Here is a 17,245-nt window from a genome sequence, read left to right on the forward strand (position 1 = left end):
AATGATGCAAAGGGAGGACCTAGAATTTCTTTCTTCCCAGTAAATGGGGGAAAGAGGGAGAGTGCCAGAAATTGATCTGGGGTCTGTGTTCCACATGGGGGGAGGGGGGGCAGGGGAAATTGCAGCTATTGAATCCCAGGAATAGGTAAGATGTGAAATGGAAGATAAATGAGCGCCATAATGCACTTCCACTTGCCTCCTTTCCTTTCATAGTGCAAGGAACTAACACAGAGACCTTAATAGAACTGTTTTAATGGAAGCCAACTTGCTTGCAATGAAAGCATTACAGGTGGTCTTCAACTTACAATAGCTCCTTTGGTGACTGTTCGAAGTTACAACAGAACTGAAAAAAAGTGACTTATGAGCATTTTTCACACTTGTGACCATTGTAGCATCCCCATGGTCATATGATTTATGTTCCGACGCATAACAGCTGGCTCACATTTATGATGGTCGCAGTGTTCAGGAGTCATTTTGCGACCTTCTGACAAGCAAAGACAATGGGGAACCCAGGTTCACTTAACAACCGTGGTACTAATTTAACAACTGCAGTGATTCGCTTAACACATGTGGCAAGAAAAATCCTAAAACAGGACCCAATTCACTTTACCAAATTTTCACTTAACATAAATTTTGGGCTCAATTGTGGTCATAAATTGAGGACTACCTGAGTCTTCTCAGAACTCCACTCAAGTTGTTTGATTTTGGAACTCTCTATCTTTTGACAGATAAGACTTGATGCCAACTGAGTGACACACCGGTGGGCCAGGAACAACTGGTGGCCCCCGAGAAAATTTTGGTGGTCCACAGAGAAATGTCCCCCAAAGCAATTAATCCAGGCTGTGCAGGAACACAAGGCTGCGCTGCCCACATGGCCCGCCCACCCACTGGCCCCCACCCTTCAGCCAAGCACAAACCTTACCTTGAGTAGAGCCAGGCGAGCTGGAACTGGAAGGTAAGTCCAACAGCGGGGAAAGGGAAATCCGCCCCGGGGTGGCTTGCTGACATTGGTGGGAAAGTCAGTCCCATATTCCAGAGCTGCAGTAGTCACAAGAGTGGCCCTTTGGTCATCCCGGAGCAGCTCCTCCAGTCCATGTCAGGCCGGTGTACCCGGGTGGAGGAGCAGCTGCTCCAGGATGACCAAAGGGCCAGTCCTGTGACTATAGCAGCTCTGGAATATGGGGACGACTTTCCCACCAATCAGCAAGCCACCGTCAGTCAAAATTCATATTAGTGGTCTGCGGGATTTAAAATTATGAGTTTGGTGGTCCCTGAGGTCCAAAAGATTGGCCACCCCTGCCTTAGAACCCATCTAAGCAGCAAAAGGGCTCTCTTCCTAACTGAGCAAAGATTTATTTATTACTTATTTAGTTCTCTATTCTCAAGGCACACAGCACCACAAACAGCCATCCTTCCTCCCGCAATTCTTCTAACCAGGTTGATTAAACATTTAGTGGTTCCCTTTATACAATCTAAACTTGGTTAGCACTACCCTCAAATTCTTTTCGTGCTTCTAGGTATGTTTTGCATGTGAGCATATAGGAGATGAGCCACATATATACTGCAAGAGTCAAAAAGAGGGCTGTGAAAATATTTACAGACCCCTCACATCCCGGACATAAACTGTTTCAACTGCTTCCCTCAAAAGTTATAGAGCACTGCACACCTGAACCACTAGACACAAGAACAGTTTTTTCCCCCGAAAGCCATCACTCTGCTAAACAAATAATTCCCTCAACACTGTTCAACTATTTACAAAGTCCACACTACTATTACTGTTAATCTTCTCATCACTCCTTATCACCCATCCCCTCCCACTTGTGATTGTAGGACTGTAACTTTATCGCTTGTATCCTTATGATTTATATTGACTGTTTCCTAGTATGATTTGATTGTTGATTGTACCCTATGACTATCGTTAAGTGTTGTACCTTATGATTCTTGATTCTTCATTAATGTATCTTTTCTTTTATGTATACTGAGAGTATTTCCACCAAGACAAATTCCTTGTGTGTCCAATCACACTTGGCCAATAAAGTATTCTATTAGTCTATGTCGGCCAAAAAACAACAACATCTGAATGAATCTGTTAAGACCTTTTCAGATTAACAGATTTTATAAAAAGAAATCAACTTTTGGAAGCAATTTACGAACTTTCTTAAGATTTCCTAGTCAAGAAAGGTGCAATCCGATTCAGTTTTGCTTTTTGCGAGGTTTTGCAGGATGCGCGATCCCAGCGTTGGGTTCCCCATTTAATTTTCAAACTGTGCGAATTAAGTTTACTGCGGATACTCAAGAATCAGTTCCGCCGCTCGCCCCTCCCGAAGTCCCCCGAGAAGGACCAATAAAAAGGTATCTGCAAGGGAGGCGATCCGATTCCCCCACCTCCCTTAAAGCAGCCGAGCCAGGCCTTTCAAGCGCCCAGGTGGTGCGTTTGTTGTCGCCCCCCGTCTGCGAGGTGTGGCGGCTCCCGGCCTGGCAGGTCCGAGAGCCGCCAAGGGACCGCGGGGGAGGGCGGGGGCGGGGGAGAGTCTCTCGAAGAGCCGATCCCAAGGCGAGATAAGGAGCCGCCGAGTCACCGGCCCTGTCTAGACTTTGGACCTCACACCAGTCAAACCGGAGCTGTTTGGATTAGCCTGGAGATCGACCAACCTGAGCGAGCCCCTCCCCCAGTTACCCCGGCGTCCTGCGGACTCGGAGAAGGCCGTCGCTCCGGGTCTGGAAATGCCGGCTCTCCTGCACCCACTGCGCGCACACACACAGACACACACTTCCTTCTGCACCCACAGTCCCTCACCCCTTCCAGCTACACACACACACACACACACACAAAGGTTCCTTCTGCACCCACCCCTCCAACTACACACACACACACACAAAGGTTCCTTCTGCACCCACTCCTCCAACTACACACACACACACTTCCTTCTGCACCCACCCCTCACCCCTTCCAGCTACACACACACACACACACACAAAGGTTCCTTCTGCACCCACCCCACCCCTTCCAACTACACACACACACACACAAGGTTCCTTCTGCACCTACCCTCCAACTACACACACACACACACACTTCCTTCTGCACCCACCCTCACCCCTTCCACCTACACACACACACACACACAAACACCCACTCCACACACACAGTTCCTTCTGCACCCACCCTCACCCTCCAGCTACACACACACACACACACAAAGGTTCCTTCTGCAACTACACAACACCCTTCTGCACCCACCCTCACCCTTCCACCACACACACACACACAAAGGTTCTCTGCACCCACCCTCCAACTACACACACAAACACTTCCTTCTGCACCCACCTCACCCCTCCCAGCTACACACACACACACACACACACAAAGGTTCCTTCTGCACCCACCCCTCCAACTACACACACACACACACAAGTTCCTTCTGCACCCACCCCTCACCCTTCTCCACCCTTCCACACACACACACACACAAAGGTTCCTTCTGCACCCACCCTCCAACTACACACACACAGTTCCTTCTGCACCCACCCTCACCCCTTCCAGCTACACACACACACACACACAAAGGTTCCTTCTGCACCCACCCTCCAACTACACACACACACACAGTTCCTTCTGCACCCACCCCTCACCCCTCCCAGCTACACACACACACACACACACACACAAAGGTTCCTTCTGCACCCACCCCTCCAGCTACACACACATACACACACACAAAATCACATACACACAACCACACAGAGAGAGAATTCCCTCCTGCCTTCTCTCCGCAGCCGATCCGCTCAGAGCGGGTCGTGCGGAGAGCGCGCGGCTTCTTCCGTTCAGACGAGACGGGCTTGCCTGGAAAGACAAGGCGGAGGAGCGACCCTCTCTAGAAGAGAGGGCGAGACGTTTTTATGTAAGGGCCTATAGAAGTATCAAAACGTCCAGCAGAGATGATGGCGACTAACCAGATGGGTTTTGAAAAACGTTTCGGGACAAATCCCGCAATTCTTGACGGAATGAGTAAAGCGGGACAGAAGCTTGCGGGAGTTAGGAAAGCGTGGAAACTCAAAGAAGGTTGCAAACCCTCTTTTAACGCTAAGGGAAAGGGCAGCTTTAAAATAAAGCTTTTTCTACTATGCCATGCCACCACCACCCCTCTCCCGTTTTTGAAACCACGGGCGGAGCCAAGGCTGTTTCTGATATAATTCTAATAAAGATGCTGAGGAAATGACCCCATTTGAACAGTCCCGCTGAGAGAAGACAACCATGGCAAACTTTTTATCCCTGGCGATGGTAAAGACGCGCGCTCTACAATTCCTTCGGATTGTTTTCACGCCCTTTTAAGATAAACTAGGCCGAGAAATAAAACCCCACTTCAACTAAAGAAGGGGAAAGAATTAAGGCCAAATCTAAGCAGCCACTAAACAGAAGTCCGCTGTGAACCTCGCGATTTCCAAGAACACATGACTATTAAGCCGCCGTTTGTTTTACTGGATTGTTAACGATTTGGCTGAGTTTGTACAGTACAATATGAGAAACCGCGCTTTCTAAGCTGCGACGACCGGATTCACACAACACCGAGGAAACGCAGCGCGAACCCGGCCTAAGTTTCCTTTTCCATATGCGGGCGTCGGATTGTCGCCTTACACCCCGGGCTAAAGCTAAACCCAAAGACGCGAGGCAAAAAAAATGTTCCTATTCGGATTTACACTCTGGATGCGAAGTGACATCCGGGGACGATGGGAATTGTAATCCTGGACCTTGGGGGGTAACGGCCTTTAACAGAGGTCTCCAAACTTGGCAACTTTCAGACTCATTGGACTTCAACTCCCAGAATTCCTCCTCCAGTCATGTTAGCTCAGGAATTCTGGGAGTTGGAGTCCAACAAGTCTTAAAGTTGCCAAGTTTGGAGAAACACCTCCCCCCCATCGGCCTATAATATGAACCCAGCAGGGAAATCTCCTTAGGGAGCGGACTCGGCGGAGATCCGGCTATTTCGGGAAGGAGTTTTTTTCGCGATTAACGCCGGGGGTCACCGCGGGGTACAGCACCGCGCTAGCGCTCGGGTCCGGATGGCGGGGGCCGGAAGACCTCCGCCCGATCCCCTCCTCGCCTCCCGTCGTCCGCCTCACCCGCCTCCCTAGTTTTCCCCCCGCCGCTGGTGAAGCGAGAGATCTCCCTTCGTCCCGCGCCTGCGACGCTGCCGAGGCTCGGGGACGGCGTTTGTGGCGCCTGGACTCCTTCAGCCGCTCAGCTCTGTTATCAAGATAACGACGCGAAGGAAAACAAGCCGCGCTGAAGCGGATCTCCTCTCCCAGCGCCTCGGCGTCCAGCCTCGCCTCCAGCCCCTCCCTCCCGAGCAATTGGCCTGGTCTCTTGGAAAGGCTCTCTCTGTCTCTCTCCCTCTCCCCCAATTTTTATTTTGATCGGGGAGGGGGGGAGATAAATCCCATCCCTCCCCGCCCGGAAAGCAAGGCAAGCAGACGAGGCTGTGGGGTTCGATCGCGCTTCCTTGCGTTGGACGAGACCAGCTCGGCTGGCAGTGGCTTTTCTTCATGTCTGAAAAATAGCTCTTTCTTGTTTATATAAAACAGATACAGCTTGTTGGGCATTAGTCCCAAACACCAATGGATTACGGGTTTAAACGCCTTTTCTTTTTCTTTTTTTTCTTTTCTTTTTGGCTTTTGATCGTTTTGGAAAAAAAGGACCGAAGGATCCAATATCTCGCAGATATCCAAGGCTGAAATCCATCGCTATAGAAATTCTCCATCTATAGAGCACTTGGCGTTTGGGAGAACCCCCTGCTCTTTTACATTAAACTTGGATTATTGATCCAATTTATACTGAGATCTCCAGACACATTAAGAATAACGACAAAGCCAATGGGAATTAAAGCAATTAAAGCAGGCTGCAGTTACAACCGGAAAAACTGAGGTCCTTCAAATCGAGATAAAAACAAAGCCCGCAGCAATAATGGTCAAAATGGAGGGCTCCGCATGACACCTGTCTCCAAACTCTGCTCCTTGCTTCAGGATCTCATTGACTTGTGTAGTCTCATCCCACTGGGTCCATCTAACCCCGACTTCTCCATCCTTGCCCTTCCCCACACCCCAGCTCACCAAGACTGGAGCTAGCAAGATAATAACGGGGAATAAGTCACATGCAAAGCATCCTAATTTGGAACAAATTGGGCGAACCCCAACCATGTTCCTCCAGAAGTAGACACACTGCAAGGGGAAGAGGAAGAAGAAGAAAGAAGAAAGGGGGAGGAGAAGGAGTCAGAAGTTTTTAAATAGAGAAATCAGGCATTCCATTCAATTAGAAATCTCTTTTATGTCTCTCCCCCGCCCCATCCCACCCCATGCCAAAGATGTTCTGGATTGCAGTGGCAAATCCTCAAGTTTCTAACCCTGCTTTATTTTGAAGGAGAAATAAAACTTCAAGAAACCACAAATTCTAAATGGATAGAATGCAGCACTGCAGGCTGCTTCTGCTGACTGCCAACCTGGTGAGATTCGAACTGCAATTTGGCAGTTCAAATCTCATCAGGTTGACTCAGCCTTCCATCCTTCCAAAGTCTGCAAAATGAGGACCCAGATTGTTGGGGGCAATAGCCTGACTCTAAAAACCACTTAAGAGAGGGCTGTAAAGCAAGGTGAAGCAGTATATAAGTCTAAGTGCTATTGCCCTTGTCTCCTTGGGGCTGTTTTGTTATCCCTTGCTCTGCTTAGGATGGTCTTAGATAAATGTGTACAGTATTATGAATCTTGTTGCTATTTTTCAAGGTGTTTTTTTTTTTTTTGCCTCAGTCAAAGCTAACAGCGTTTGACCTGATTCAGGGGACACCATGTCTGAAGAAGCTTCCTTAGACTTAATTACCAAGCATGACTAATGCTCTAAGCACACTTCTTTGGGAGCAAATGCTGTGGCACACAATGAAACATTGTCCAGAACAGAGAGGGATTAGTAGCTTTGGTTTCTACTCTCTTTACATCTCTACACTGAATTTAAGTACTTGCTGGTGGGCAAGTTCCACATAGGTGAACACAGCACTGCAGCTTTAGATAACCAATATCAGCAGTGAAACCATATTTTAGAAGATATTAATCTTTGGGGGTTGAAATGCTTGAAATAAGGCTTCACTACAGGGAAACAACAGCTGATGAATCCAATAAACTCACCTGAAATTGTAATAAATATAGTTTTTGTCCAACAACACATAGTAAAGTGGTCCAGCTTTAGAAGATGATTTTAAAACCAAAGCCAATTTTTGTTTCAAAATAAAAAATCCCTTCACTTTTAATTTCTGCCTTTTTCCTTGAATTTTTCATACAACCATTTTTATGGCCATTTTCATGACCATCTGTGTATTCCGAATAATCTTCATTATTTCATGGCGTTGTCGTTCTAGAGTTACTTTGCTACAACAAATTCCCTAGAATTCAGCAGAATTATTTTGGAATAAAGATTTTATTTAGCTAAAAAGCAATAAGGGTTCAAAGTCTCCCCGCCCCCAACAGCCATATACAAATGCACTGGGAAGGTCCCTTGCTGTTTATTCTCTCCCTAGCATTTCAGGACAGTTTAGTGATAATCTTCTCTATATATAAAAGTGAAATACCACTCACGCATCATCACAAAATCTCCAGAACCTATGTTCCTCTTGGCTTCTAGATGCTCACTGAGAAAGGACTTTTCGAAATGACCATCAGAGGATTAGCATTTCGTATATTATTATTATTAACACGCTCTGATGCTAAGGAGTTCTACTCCCCTCTCCACCTGAAAAGAAATCTGTTTCAAATGCAAAGCACAAGCAGAGGGGAAGACTTTCAGTCTCAGTTTTAGTTTCACAGCAGCAACCAGCTTTAGTACAGAACAGTTGAGCTAAGCCATGCCCAGGCTCCTTTGCCATCTCCTTCTTGCTCACACAGTAAATACTGTTTCAGTTTCCAAACACTCTTCAACTCTCTCACACACTGACAGGACGCTAGCCAGATGAATACCGAAGATGCTGATAGGCAGAGGCAGAACATATTTTCCTCCCGAAAAACTAAGCCTGACCACATAGTTTCCTAGCGAAGCCTGGGTATTGAGCTAGTAACAAAATAAGAATGTTTTCAGACTGAATTCAAGCTAATGCAGTTTTAGGAGCTATAATTTGGAAGCCCCTGGCTTGCTGTTGCTTTCTCCTAGATGAGTTTTCAATTTCCTCATCTATACTATAAGCCAGGAGATTCCAAATGATATTTCATTGAATTATTAAGCAGGCCTAACCCCCATATCAGGTATGTACATAAGAGTTTCCTGGAGTTGGTCTGAGGTGCTCCCAAATGTCACAACCCTTGATTTTCCAGCTAAATTTCCCAATCGGGTAAGCTAATGCTCCCTCTCTGAAAGACAGAATAACATTCCCTCATCAAATCCTCCACATTTAGCAACTACCTAAACAAAACAAAAAACAAAAAAAAAGGAAAGCAATCCTTCCAATAAATCAAGAAAAAAAAAAAAGAACCAACAGAAAAGAAGGTCCTTCCTGGGCACCAGACCAAAATGTGCTTCACCTTATAGAGCAGACATATAGCACCAAACTTCAGAGGTTGATCATGTATCTATCTATATAAAAAAAAACATTAGCTAGCATCACACCTATTCAAGGTGTGGGGTGCACACAGAGAGAGAGAAAGAGAGGGAGGGAGGGAGAGAGGGAGAGAGAGGGAAGGAGAAAGAGAGGGGGATAGGGGGAAGGGAGAGAAAGATAAAGAGAAAAGGAGAACAAAGGAAACCTCTTGAAAACCCAAGTTTTTACTGCTTCCTTTTTAAAGGAAGCCACTGTTGGGCCAGGGTGGAATGGGAGAATCAAAAGGCCATGCAATATTTATTGCAACAGAGCCCAACACTGAAGCAAAAGCCCAGGGGCACAATGACATTAATGCTGCAACCTAGCTTGGAGCAACTTGCTGCAGAACTCAAAGAACTTGGAGTTCTAGAAGGTCACAGCAGGCAGCCAAGGGTCCCCTGTGTCAGATAGATTATCTGGGAACATGTTGGTTCATTGGGGATGCTCATGAGATAATTGTTTGCTTGGTGCTTTACCTGCAAGAAAACCTTTCTTGTAGCCCCCTGGTTTCAGAGCTCTGCTAGAAGGATGCTTGAGGCATTTTTCCTTTGAAAGAACTCCCTGCACATCCCATACTCAGAAGTCTGCCAGGAAAATGTTGAAGGCTCACACAAGATGCTTTACCTGGTCTTTGGATTAAGTCATTGAGCTGCACAATATCTTGAACTAATCATGAACTAATCAACTGGTCTCAGATATCTATACACTAAATGTACAGAAAAGCCTTAACCATGATTCAAGCCAGCTAAGGTTTCCAAGCTTTATTTGACCTGGGTAAAAGCATCTTTTCTAAATGCAGTGAGTCACACCTCTTGCACACCTAGAGGGCACATCTCCTCCCTAGCAGGTGAAGTCTACAGTCAATTACATCCAAGACAAAGAGGTCAACCACAGCTCCAGAAATTGGTGAAGCTGGAAGACCTGGGACAAATAATCTCAGAAGAAATGATCCAATTGGACAGGTTACAACCTTGAGATGTTAGAACAAGGTTGTTGGTTCAAGGCCAGAGAAAATAGTTAAAAACAACTAAGTTGAGTTATGCATTGTAGTGGATAGCCCTGTTTGATTTGCAAGGGAAAACCATCCTTGCTCCCATTTAAAACAAAAAAACAGATGATTAAAATCTGGGTGTTTTCCACTTAAAAGGTTATGATCATACCCTAAGCTTACAGTTGTTACTCAATTATCCCAAGTTTTTGACATTACATTCTGGCATAGTAGCATATGTATATATATATGCATGTATGTCTAAATGTAAATATATGTGTTCAGGGTTCACCTGTGTGAAACCACACATATGTACACAACTCTTTTTCCCTCCAGACAAACAAAGTGTTATGCATTGAGCTCTTGGTAAGGTTTGTTTTTGACTGTCTAAGAAATATTGTCTTAGACTTCCGAAGCATCCCTCCTTCAAGCCATGTCTAGGCAGCAAAGTTATCACCATTTACACTCTAATGTTTACATCCCTCTATCAATTTTCCCCGTGCAACTCTCATTCTGTTACATCTACTCAAGCCCCTCTAGATCCCTACCCGGCCGTCCCGCCAATTAAACGTTGCATAGCCGACCGTTCAAGTAGATCTCTCTTGGGAAGATACAAGATCCTCTCAAAAGGAAGCCATGGCCATTTGCGCTGCTCTACCTGCCATGCCGAGAACAGCCCTCCCTTGAAGTTTACGGGGCTGACTTGAGAGGACCAAACCTTTAGTTTCCAGCCTAGCTCAACTTTCTCACTTTAAGGCCATTTGCCAGGTTTATTCAGAAGGAGATAGAAAGCGAAGCCCGAACGCGCGATGCTTGCGCCTCTGCTTAAAAAGGAGTTTTATATGGTTCAATGAGACTCGCAGGAAAGCGGCCCTACGATGCGCTAAATAGAACCGCAGCTCGGGGTCCGGAGCTACGCTGTCAATCAAGCTGGCAGGTAAAGAACTAAAAGAAAGAAATCTTCTGCTTACCTGAGCCGGCATGTATAAAATATTAATAGAAAGATTAGGATAGCCCCGTTGCAATAATCTGTCTGAAAACTTGAATTAATTGGCGGTCGAGAAGCTATTTATCCGACCTATCCGCAATAAAATGAGCACGTTTTTACAAAGAAAAGAATCGACTTGGGAATACAAACCACATGCGATTTCTAGTCGACGGAAAGGAGAAAACAGAGACTGGTCTGACGAACGACTTCATCGTCAGTTTTTTTTAAAAAAATCCTACTTAGAGCAAAATTTGATATATTGTACCTACATCTCGCTGTCTTCAACCAGCTGGGCTGAGCCGGTAAGACGGAAACACCCTTATAGAAGTCTCAATTGGAATAAGACCCGTATATTCTTCAGTTAGGATTGGCTTCAGCCTGGGCAAACGCGGGACTGCATTTCTCACCGTGCAAAGTCGCAGGTCAGAAGCGGAGTTCAACTACTCTTTCCCCAAGTAGAACATCGTGTGTATGTCCATGTGCCATCAAGATGAACATAAGCACCAACTTCTCCCTTGGTTTTTTTTTTCTTTTCAAAACCGCTTTTTAAATGCGTTTTAAATTTTATTTCCCCGGTGTTTTGCTTCTTATACCCCCAACTTTCCCCGTGTGAAAACGCGCTCTGAACGCCCCATAGGTGGTGAGACCGTTTCCACTTAATGCGGGTGAGATAAACGCTCGCACTTAGATTCCCTCCCCCCGAGATTTTTAGCGCCCTGCCGACCTGGAGGCTACAGGCCAGCAATATTCCGAACATAGTTCGGGAATGCCATTTTCAACACTCCGGGGCAAGCGAAGCCAGTCCCACCCCTCTTCTTTTCAGGCGCTCCCCAAAAGTCATCTCAGGCCGAGGAAAGGCAGCTGAGATGATACCTGCAAGGCCGAGGAAGGGCAACCAAGATACTTGCGAAAAGCAAACGAATATTTTTCGCTCACGAAGGCGCACCACCCACCGCTGGGCACAGCTTGGGAACCTCCGAAATAAAAGGGAGGTAGGAGCGCCGGCGCTTTTCGGGCCACTTTCAAATCGGTGGTCGGGTTCACACGATTCGTTTAAACCCGAATCCAGTCGAAAACCCGGTGGTCGCATTCTCACAGCATGCTAAGCTCGGCTGGTTTTAACCTGGGATGTGTGCGAACCTGTCTCCCAATTTAGTTCGGTTCAGTGGTTTGTGCTAACCTCCCCAAAATGGATTAACTCCGCAAAATAAGGATTGGGTTCTTCCAATTGCTCTTTTTTCAAATTTCCTTTTGAGGCTCCTTACTATCAAACTGGTTTCCCGCATGTTACTTTTCAGATATGTTGGACTACAGGTCCCATTGATCTCAGCCCACTGTGAACCAAGCATGTCTGAGAAGCACCAGGTAGGAAAATGTTGCGGTAAAAACCCTTCTGTTCCGAGAGTTAGCGCAAAAGACGGGCAAGTATCCTTACTCCCAGGCCAACCTCACCAAGGTAGGTAAATACAGCCCCGTTTAGCCGCGTTCCCACAACGCGTTTCACCTGGTTGCCGAAATAAGCCCATTTTCTGCGTTCGCTCAATACAGGGAACAACAAAGGCAAATGGCATCGAATTCAAACAAAACCCGAAATAGCAAACGTACCGCTCCCGCCATACACGCGGCTTAACTGCTTCGGGAATCTCGGCCAACCCAAATAAATACCTAAACCGCCTAGTCTCTCAGGGAGAAGCCGGTGTCCCAAATTCACCTTCGCTTTTTGCAAGATGGGAAGTGGAAAAGATTTTCAATCAAGTTGGAAGCGGGGGTGGGAGGGAGAGACGATGTACACCCAGGGTTGTGAAATAAACTAAACAGAATTCAAGGCAGGGAAAACTCAGGTGCGCCTACTCGGGAGTAAACCCCCTGGAGTCCCACAAGATTCATCTAGGCTGCAAATCCACCGTAGCTTTTATCCAGAAGCAAATCTAGAAAGGCCCACAGGATTGACGGAAGCCCAGAGAGCGCGTGCACGGTTTTTACGGACGCGGAGGGCCGCTGTGCACACCCACACCCAGAAACTCACCCCGCCACCTTTCAAGATGCACAGAGCCCCGCGCCTCCCACCCCACCGCGCTTATCGCCTTCCCAGTTTTCACCACTGAGCCCAGCCTCTGTCCCACTCCCCCACCAACCTAAAGAACGAAAGAGAGGGGGGGGGAAGGAAGCCGAAAGAAAAACAACAAACAAGGATCTTCGGAGCCCTCTCCAGTCAGAATCCCCCTGCAGCATTTCCAATTCTGTTGACAACAGACAGTGACAAATAACAGTCATTGTTTAGCTTCTGAACAAAAGCCACCACCCCCGCCTACCCCACACGCATAGACACTTCCCAGGGGAGGGTGGGAGGGAGGGAGAGAGAGAGAGAGATCACGTAAACAAAAAATAATGAACCGGTAGTCCAGATGTTTCTCAAGATGCATATATATTTTTAAAACTCTACATTTTCCTTGAGATTGCGGGGAGGGGAGGGAAGGGAGGTACATTCTCAGGTTCATATGTTCCTTGGGGGAGAAGAAAGGGCCACTTCCCACGACCCCGGCACCAAAGCAGATTTATTGAATTGTAAACAAATATGAGTTTGTCCCCTTTATGCTTTCCCTTTCAGTTTAAGTCTTCACGTTGTTTGTGGGATAATCCCCACTTTTTTTGAAATAGCTGCTAAATTGATACAAGGGTGGCAGGGGGAAAAAAGCTAACCATATTTAGTCCAAAATACACTTGGACTTTTCCAGTACCACAATTCTTAAAGGGAAAGGAGAAGCTTACTAGGGTTTTGTTTGTTTTTTTAAATCTCTGATCTAGAAATTTATAAGCTAGCTCTTGATACACTTCATAAAATATTACACAGAGTTTTTTCCAAGCTTAGAATGTAACGTTTTGTATTCAGTATTTAGCAGCTAACTGCAATGCATTCATATATAAATATAGAATAGTAACTCTTTATAGTATACATATATAAAAGAGGGTACTTTGGTAAGTCTTAATTAGTTTATTGTTTCTCTATACCAAATGTGTATGGAGTGAAATTCTTCCTGAAGTTATAATTCTACATATGGCGCATTTATTTCATGGAATATTTAGGAAGAGAGAACTCAAAAACAAAAAACCCCAAGCCATTAGAAAGTTTTAAAAGCTCCACAAACCTGACACAAACATTCAAAGACAGGGAGGGGTAACAAAATAACTCTCCCCACCCTTCATACTGTTTTGGGTGAGATCCACCCATAGTTCCTCCTGCATAAATAATGTCTCACCTTCGTTATGTTAGCATTTTATTTTTTGTACCAGGTCTTGTGGAGAAGAATTATCACTCATGAATCTCACCCTTTAAAAAAATCAGCCAAACAAAACAACCAACACAAATCAGGACAATAAAAAAGTGGCAAGTCTTTGGATAATAAATAATAAATTACTTTATATATATTTTTTGCAATGCAAGACAAACAAACAATGAAGTTTAAGAAAGAGGGGGGTTGGGAGAGAAAGAGAAAAAGAGAGAGAGAGAGGCAAAACCCTGCTCTTTATTTCCAGCAAAGAAAATAGGAAGAAGAAAAAAATCTTTAAAAAAAATAATAAAATGAAGAACTATACACATCTTTGGGAAAAAGGAGGGGGAATGTTATTGAACAGTCAGAAACAACACCCAGCATACTTTTTTTTTTTAATAGCCAAAGAGAGGTATACCTTGTTGCATGGGAAGTTTTTGACTGGAGTTTAAGAAAGAAAACAAAAGTTCTTTTTAAAAGAAATCACTTGGGGAGAGAACAGAGAATCTTGCCAAAACTTTGCCTCCAAGCAGGTGAAAAATAAAAATAAAAGGAAGGGGAAAGAAGAAAAAGCTACAGTACATGCTAGGGAAAACCCCAAAAGTTGGAATAAGTCTGAAGAAAGAAAGAAAGAGAAAGAAAGGACAGAAAGAAAGAAAGAAAGAAAGAAAGAAAGAAAGAAAGAAAGAAAGAAAGAAAGAAAGAAAGAAAGAAAGAAAGAAAGAAAGAAAGACCCAGCTCCACAGCTTCATAATGGCTCATTCTGTCATAAGGGGGGAGGGGAGAAGCTACAGTGGTCCCTTTTTGATCTGGGAAAATGCAATCTACCAGGGCTCCTTCTCATTTCTTTTTAAACATTAATTTAATTTGGCAAAGGGAAGGTCAGTGTAGAAAGAGCACCGTTCATGTTAAAACAATCACTACTAATGAATTCTTTCTTTCTTTCTTTCTTTCTTTCTTTCTTTCTTTCTTTCTTTCTTTCTTTCTTTCTTTCTTTCTTTCTTTCTCTTTTTCTGTTCTTTTCCGTTTTTTTCTTTCCATTTATTTATTTACTTATTTATTCATTCCTTCAGGATGTGCAGTCACCGAAGTATGCCATTTGGGGCAAAAATAGGAGATCCTTGTGGGTACAAATCCTCTCTGTTTCTCAAACATCTTTTTCTGGTTTTCTTTGATCCGCCTATGATTTTTTTTTCGCGTGGATATACTGTCATCATCATCATCATCATCACCATCATCATGTGAACAGCATTTTCATTTGTTCTTGGAGTATTATTAGATCCCATGATTGTCTTCACAGTGTTGCTACCTTATCATTGCAAAACAAACAAACAAACAAAAAAACTGAACAAGACTCCCCAAGACAGTTCACGGAGTTTTCTTTGCTTTAGGTTCATGAATAAAGTTGTCTTAAATACTTTTTGTTTTTCCTTCCTTCCTTTTTCTACATTTTTGTCTCGAGTCCCCAAACTTGACAGCTTTCCCACTCTCTCCAGCAGGGGGCGAAAGGTTTCAAGGCCCACAACAGCGCAAGGAAGTTCTCATGCCTCAATTGGACTGGCTACCATGCTGTTAGGTGTATCCGGGAGTTGGGAGGACATAGATGCTACCTCACTTCCGGTGGAATTGGAACCTGGGCCTCCTTCTGAAAAATTAACCTGCCAAACATGTTTAAAGAGAGAGAGAAAGAAAGAAAGTTTACAACGAAGAAAAGGAAAAGGATTGGATCCAGATTTAGTTGTACTGGAGATTAATGGGACCTCACTTATTACTAGCTTCCAAGGATGTCATGGATCTATGACAAGTGTAAGAAAGCTTAGATCAAATCCAACGTCTTTGTTTCTCTGGCTTTCAAAACATCACTGGTTATGTTTCTTCAGGGCAAATTCTTACTTAGAGGTATCCACATTACATAAATGTTACCCAAAAGAGTCATGTAAAAATGCACCCATGCTAACCTTCTCATCCCACGTAAATCTCATCTGTTTTGCGTTCAGCTTCTTTCTTATGTGCGAGCGGCTACAATTTTCTCCCCAACCAAAATCCCAGGGTAAGAATGGGAAAACAAGGGATCTCTGAGTTAAACTCCTTTAATTTATTTATGTACTTATTTACATAAATAAATGTTATTTGTTTGTTTATTTATTTGTTGCCTTCCATTTCACAAAGTGACCCTGAGTTAATCATGAACTATGCCAGCAGGTTTGGGAACATATTCCAAATGGAAAATTGGATCACTGAGAACATGAGGTAAAATCGGCAATGATGACTAGAATCAGGAGAAATGGAAAGACAACATTAATCAATTCCCATATAGTAAAAGCTACTAAATTTGATATGTAATGTTTTCCAAACCACCTTGGATTCCACCAAATATTGAGCAGTCAAGATATTAATGCACCAAGACAAATTCCTTGTGTATCCAACCACACTTGGCCAATAAAGAATTCTATTCTAATCCGCGTGTCAGTTTTACTCTAGTATTTCAAGGAGTGATGAAAGGAATATGACTCCAAAACAGAGTTCTCCAAAGTAGTCAATATTGACACCCAAGGGTTGATGGGACTAGCCAAGAGGCAGCTGTTTATGTTACTCGCAGTACTGTGAACGTACAATGAGTTCAATTATTTTCATATAATAAATGGTGGGGACCAATGAAGAATCTGAAACTTTAAGGAAGGCTTCAAGAACTGAACAGTTTTGGGACCCCTGCTCTAAAGAAAGGCTACAGCCCCATGAATTGTTATATTGTTAAATGCAGTAAAACAGAATTCTGATTAAACACTGCCAGTTTGTATTGCACTGACAATATACTGATACCAGTAGGGGGTGGGTGGTGAAACCTATTCAGCCTGAAGACATGGTTCCAGATGAAGCAGATGGAGAGAATTTTGAATGTTTCCATTTTAGAGCAATTCAGGATATGGGGACAAAGAGAACTGCAATTGGCAGCTAATTTGGAAGCATCAGAGAATGGAAGAAAATGTTTGGAGATGATTATTGACAGAGCCAGGAAGAGGTTTTCTGCCTAGGGTGCACAAAAAAACCTGAGTATGACAGGGAATGGTATGGGCCTCACCAAGTATTTTGGACCAATTCTGCAGATTTATTCTATGCCTATTGGTCTCACGCTGGGTTCTGCTTTTTTTTACAAATCTGCAAGTAGCATACTTTAAAATAAGTCTTCCATCAAGATCCCACAAAGTAAACAAATGGGGAATTACACTAACCAGTGGATGGAATTCATCATGAATTCATCATATATCTGGGTCTATGAAATAATTCTCAACAAGGCCACTGGCAAAGCAATGCTCCTCTAATAAAAAATCCATATATGCTAATGGGGAGTTGAAATTATACATATCAAATAATTTCAATCCACACTTCTATT

The 17,245-nt window shown here is 44.2% G+C and overlaps 1 protein-coding gene across 3 annotated transcripts in view; it reads right to left on the reverse strand.

The window, feature by feature from the left end:
• The window catches only part of ISL1 (ISL LIM homeobox 1), an 81,280-nt gene that overhangs the window by 38,251 nt on the left and 25,784 nt on the right, over window positions 1-17,245 (reverse strand). For 2 of the 3 annotated variants that reach the window (XM_026666326.2, XM_026666325.2), the window contains exon 6: window positions 15,316-15,512. The exons of the other annotated variant lie outside the window; for it this stretch is intronic. In XM_026666326.2, the coding sequence (XP_026522111.1) occupies window positions 15,396-15,512 (117 nt within the window). In that variant the 3' untranslated portion in view covers window positions 15,316-15,395. Of the gene's footprint in view, window positions 1-15,315; window positions 15,513-17,245 lie in introns of those variants that run through there. 3 annotated transcript variants of the gene reach the window in all.

The sequence above is a fragment of the Notechis scutatus genome, chromosome 2, assembly GCF_049901735.1.
Source record: "Notechis scutatus isolate UNSWTSFEM ecotype Mainland chromosome 2, rNotScu1.2, whole genome shotgun sequence".
Taxonomy (NCBI): domain Eukaryota; kingdom Metazoa; phylum Chordata; class Lepidosauria; order Squamata; family Elapidae; genus Notechis; species Notechis scutatus.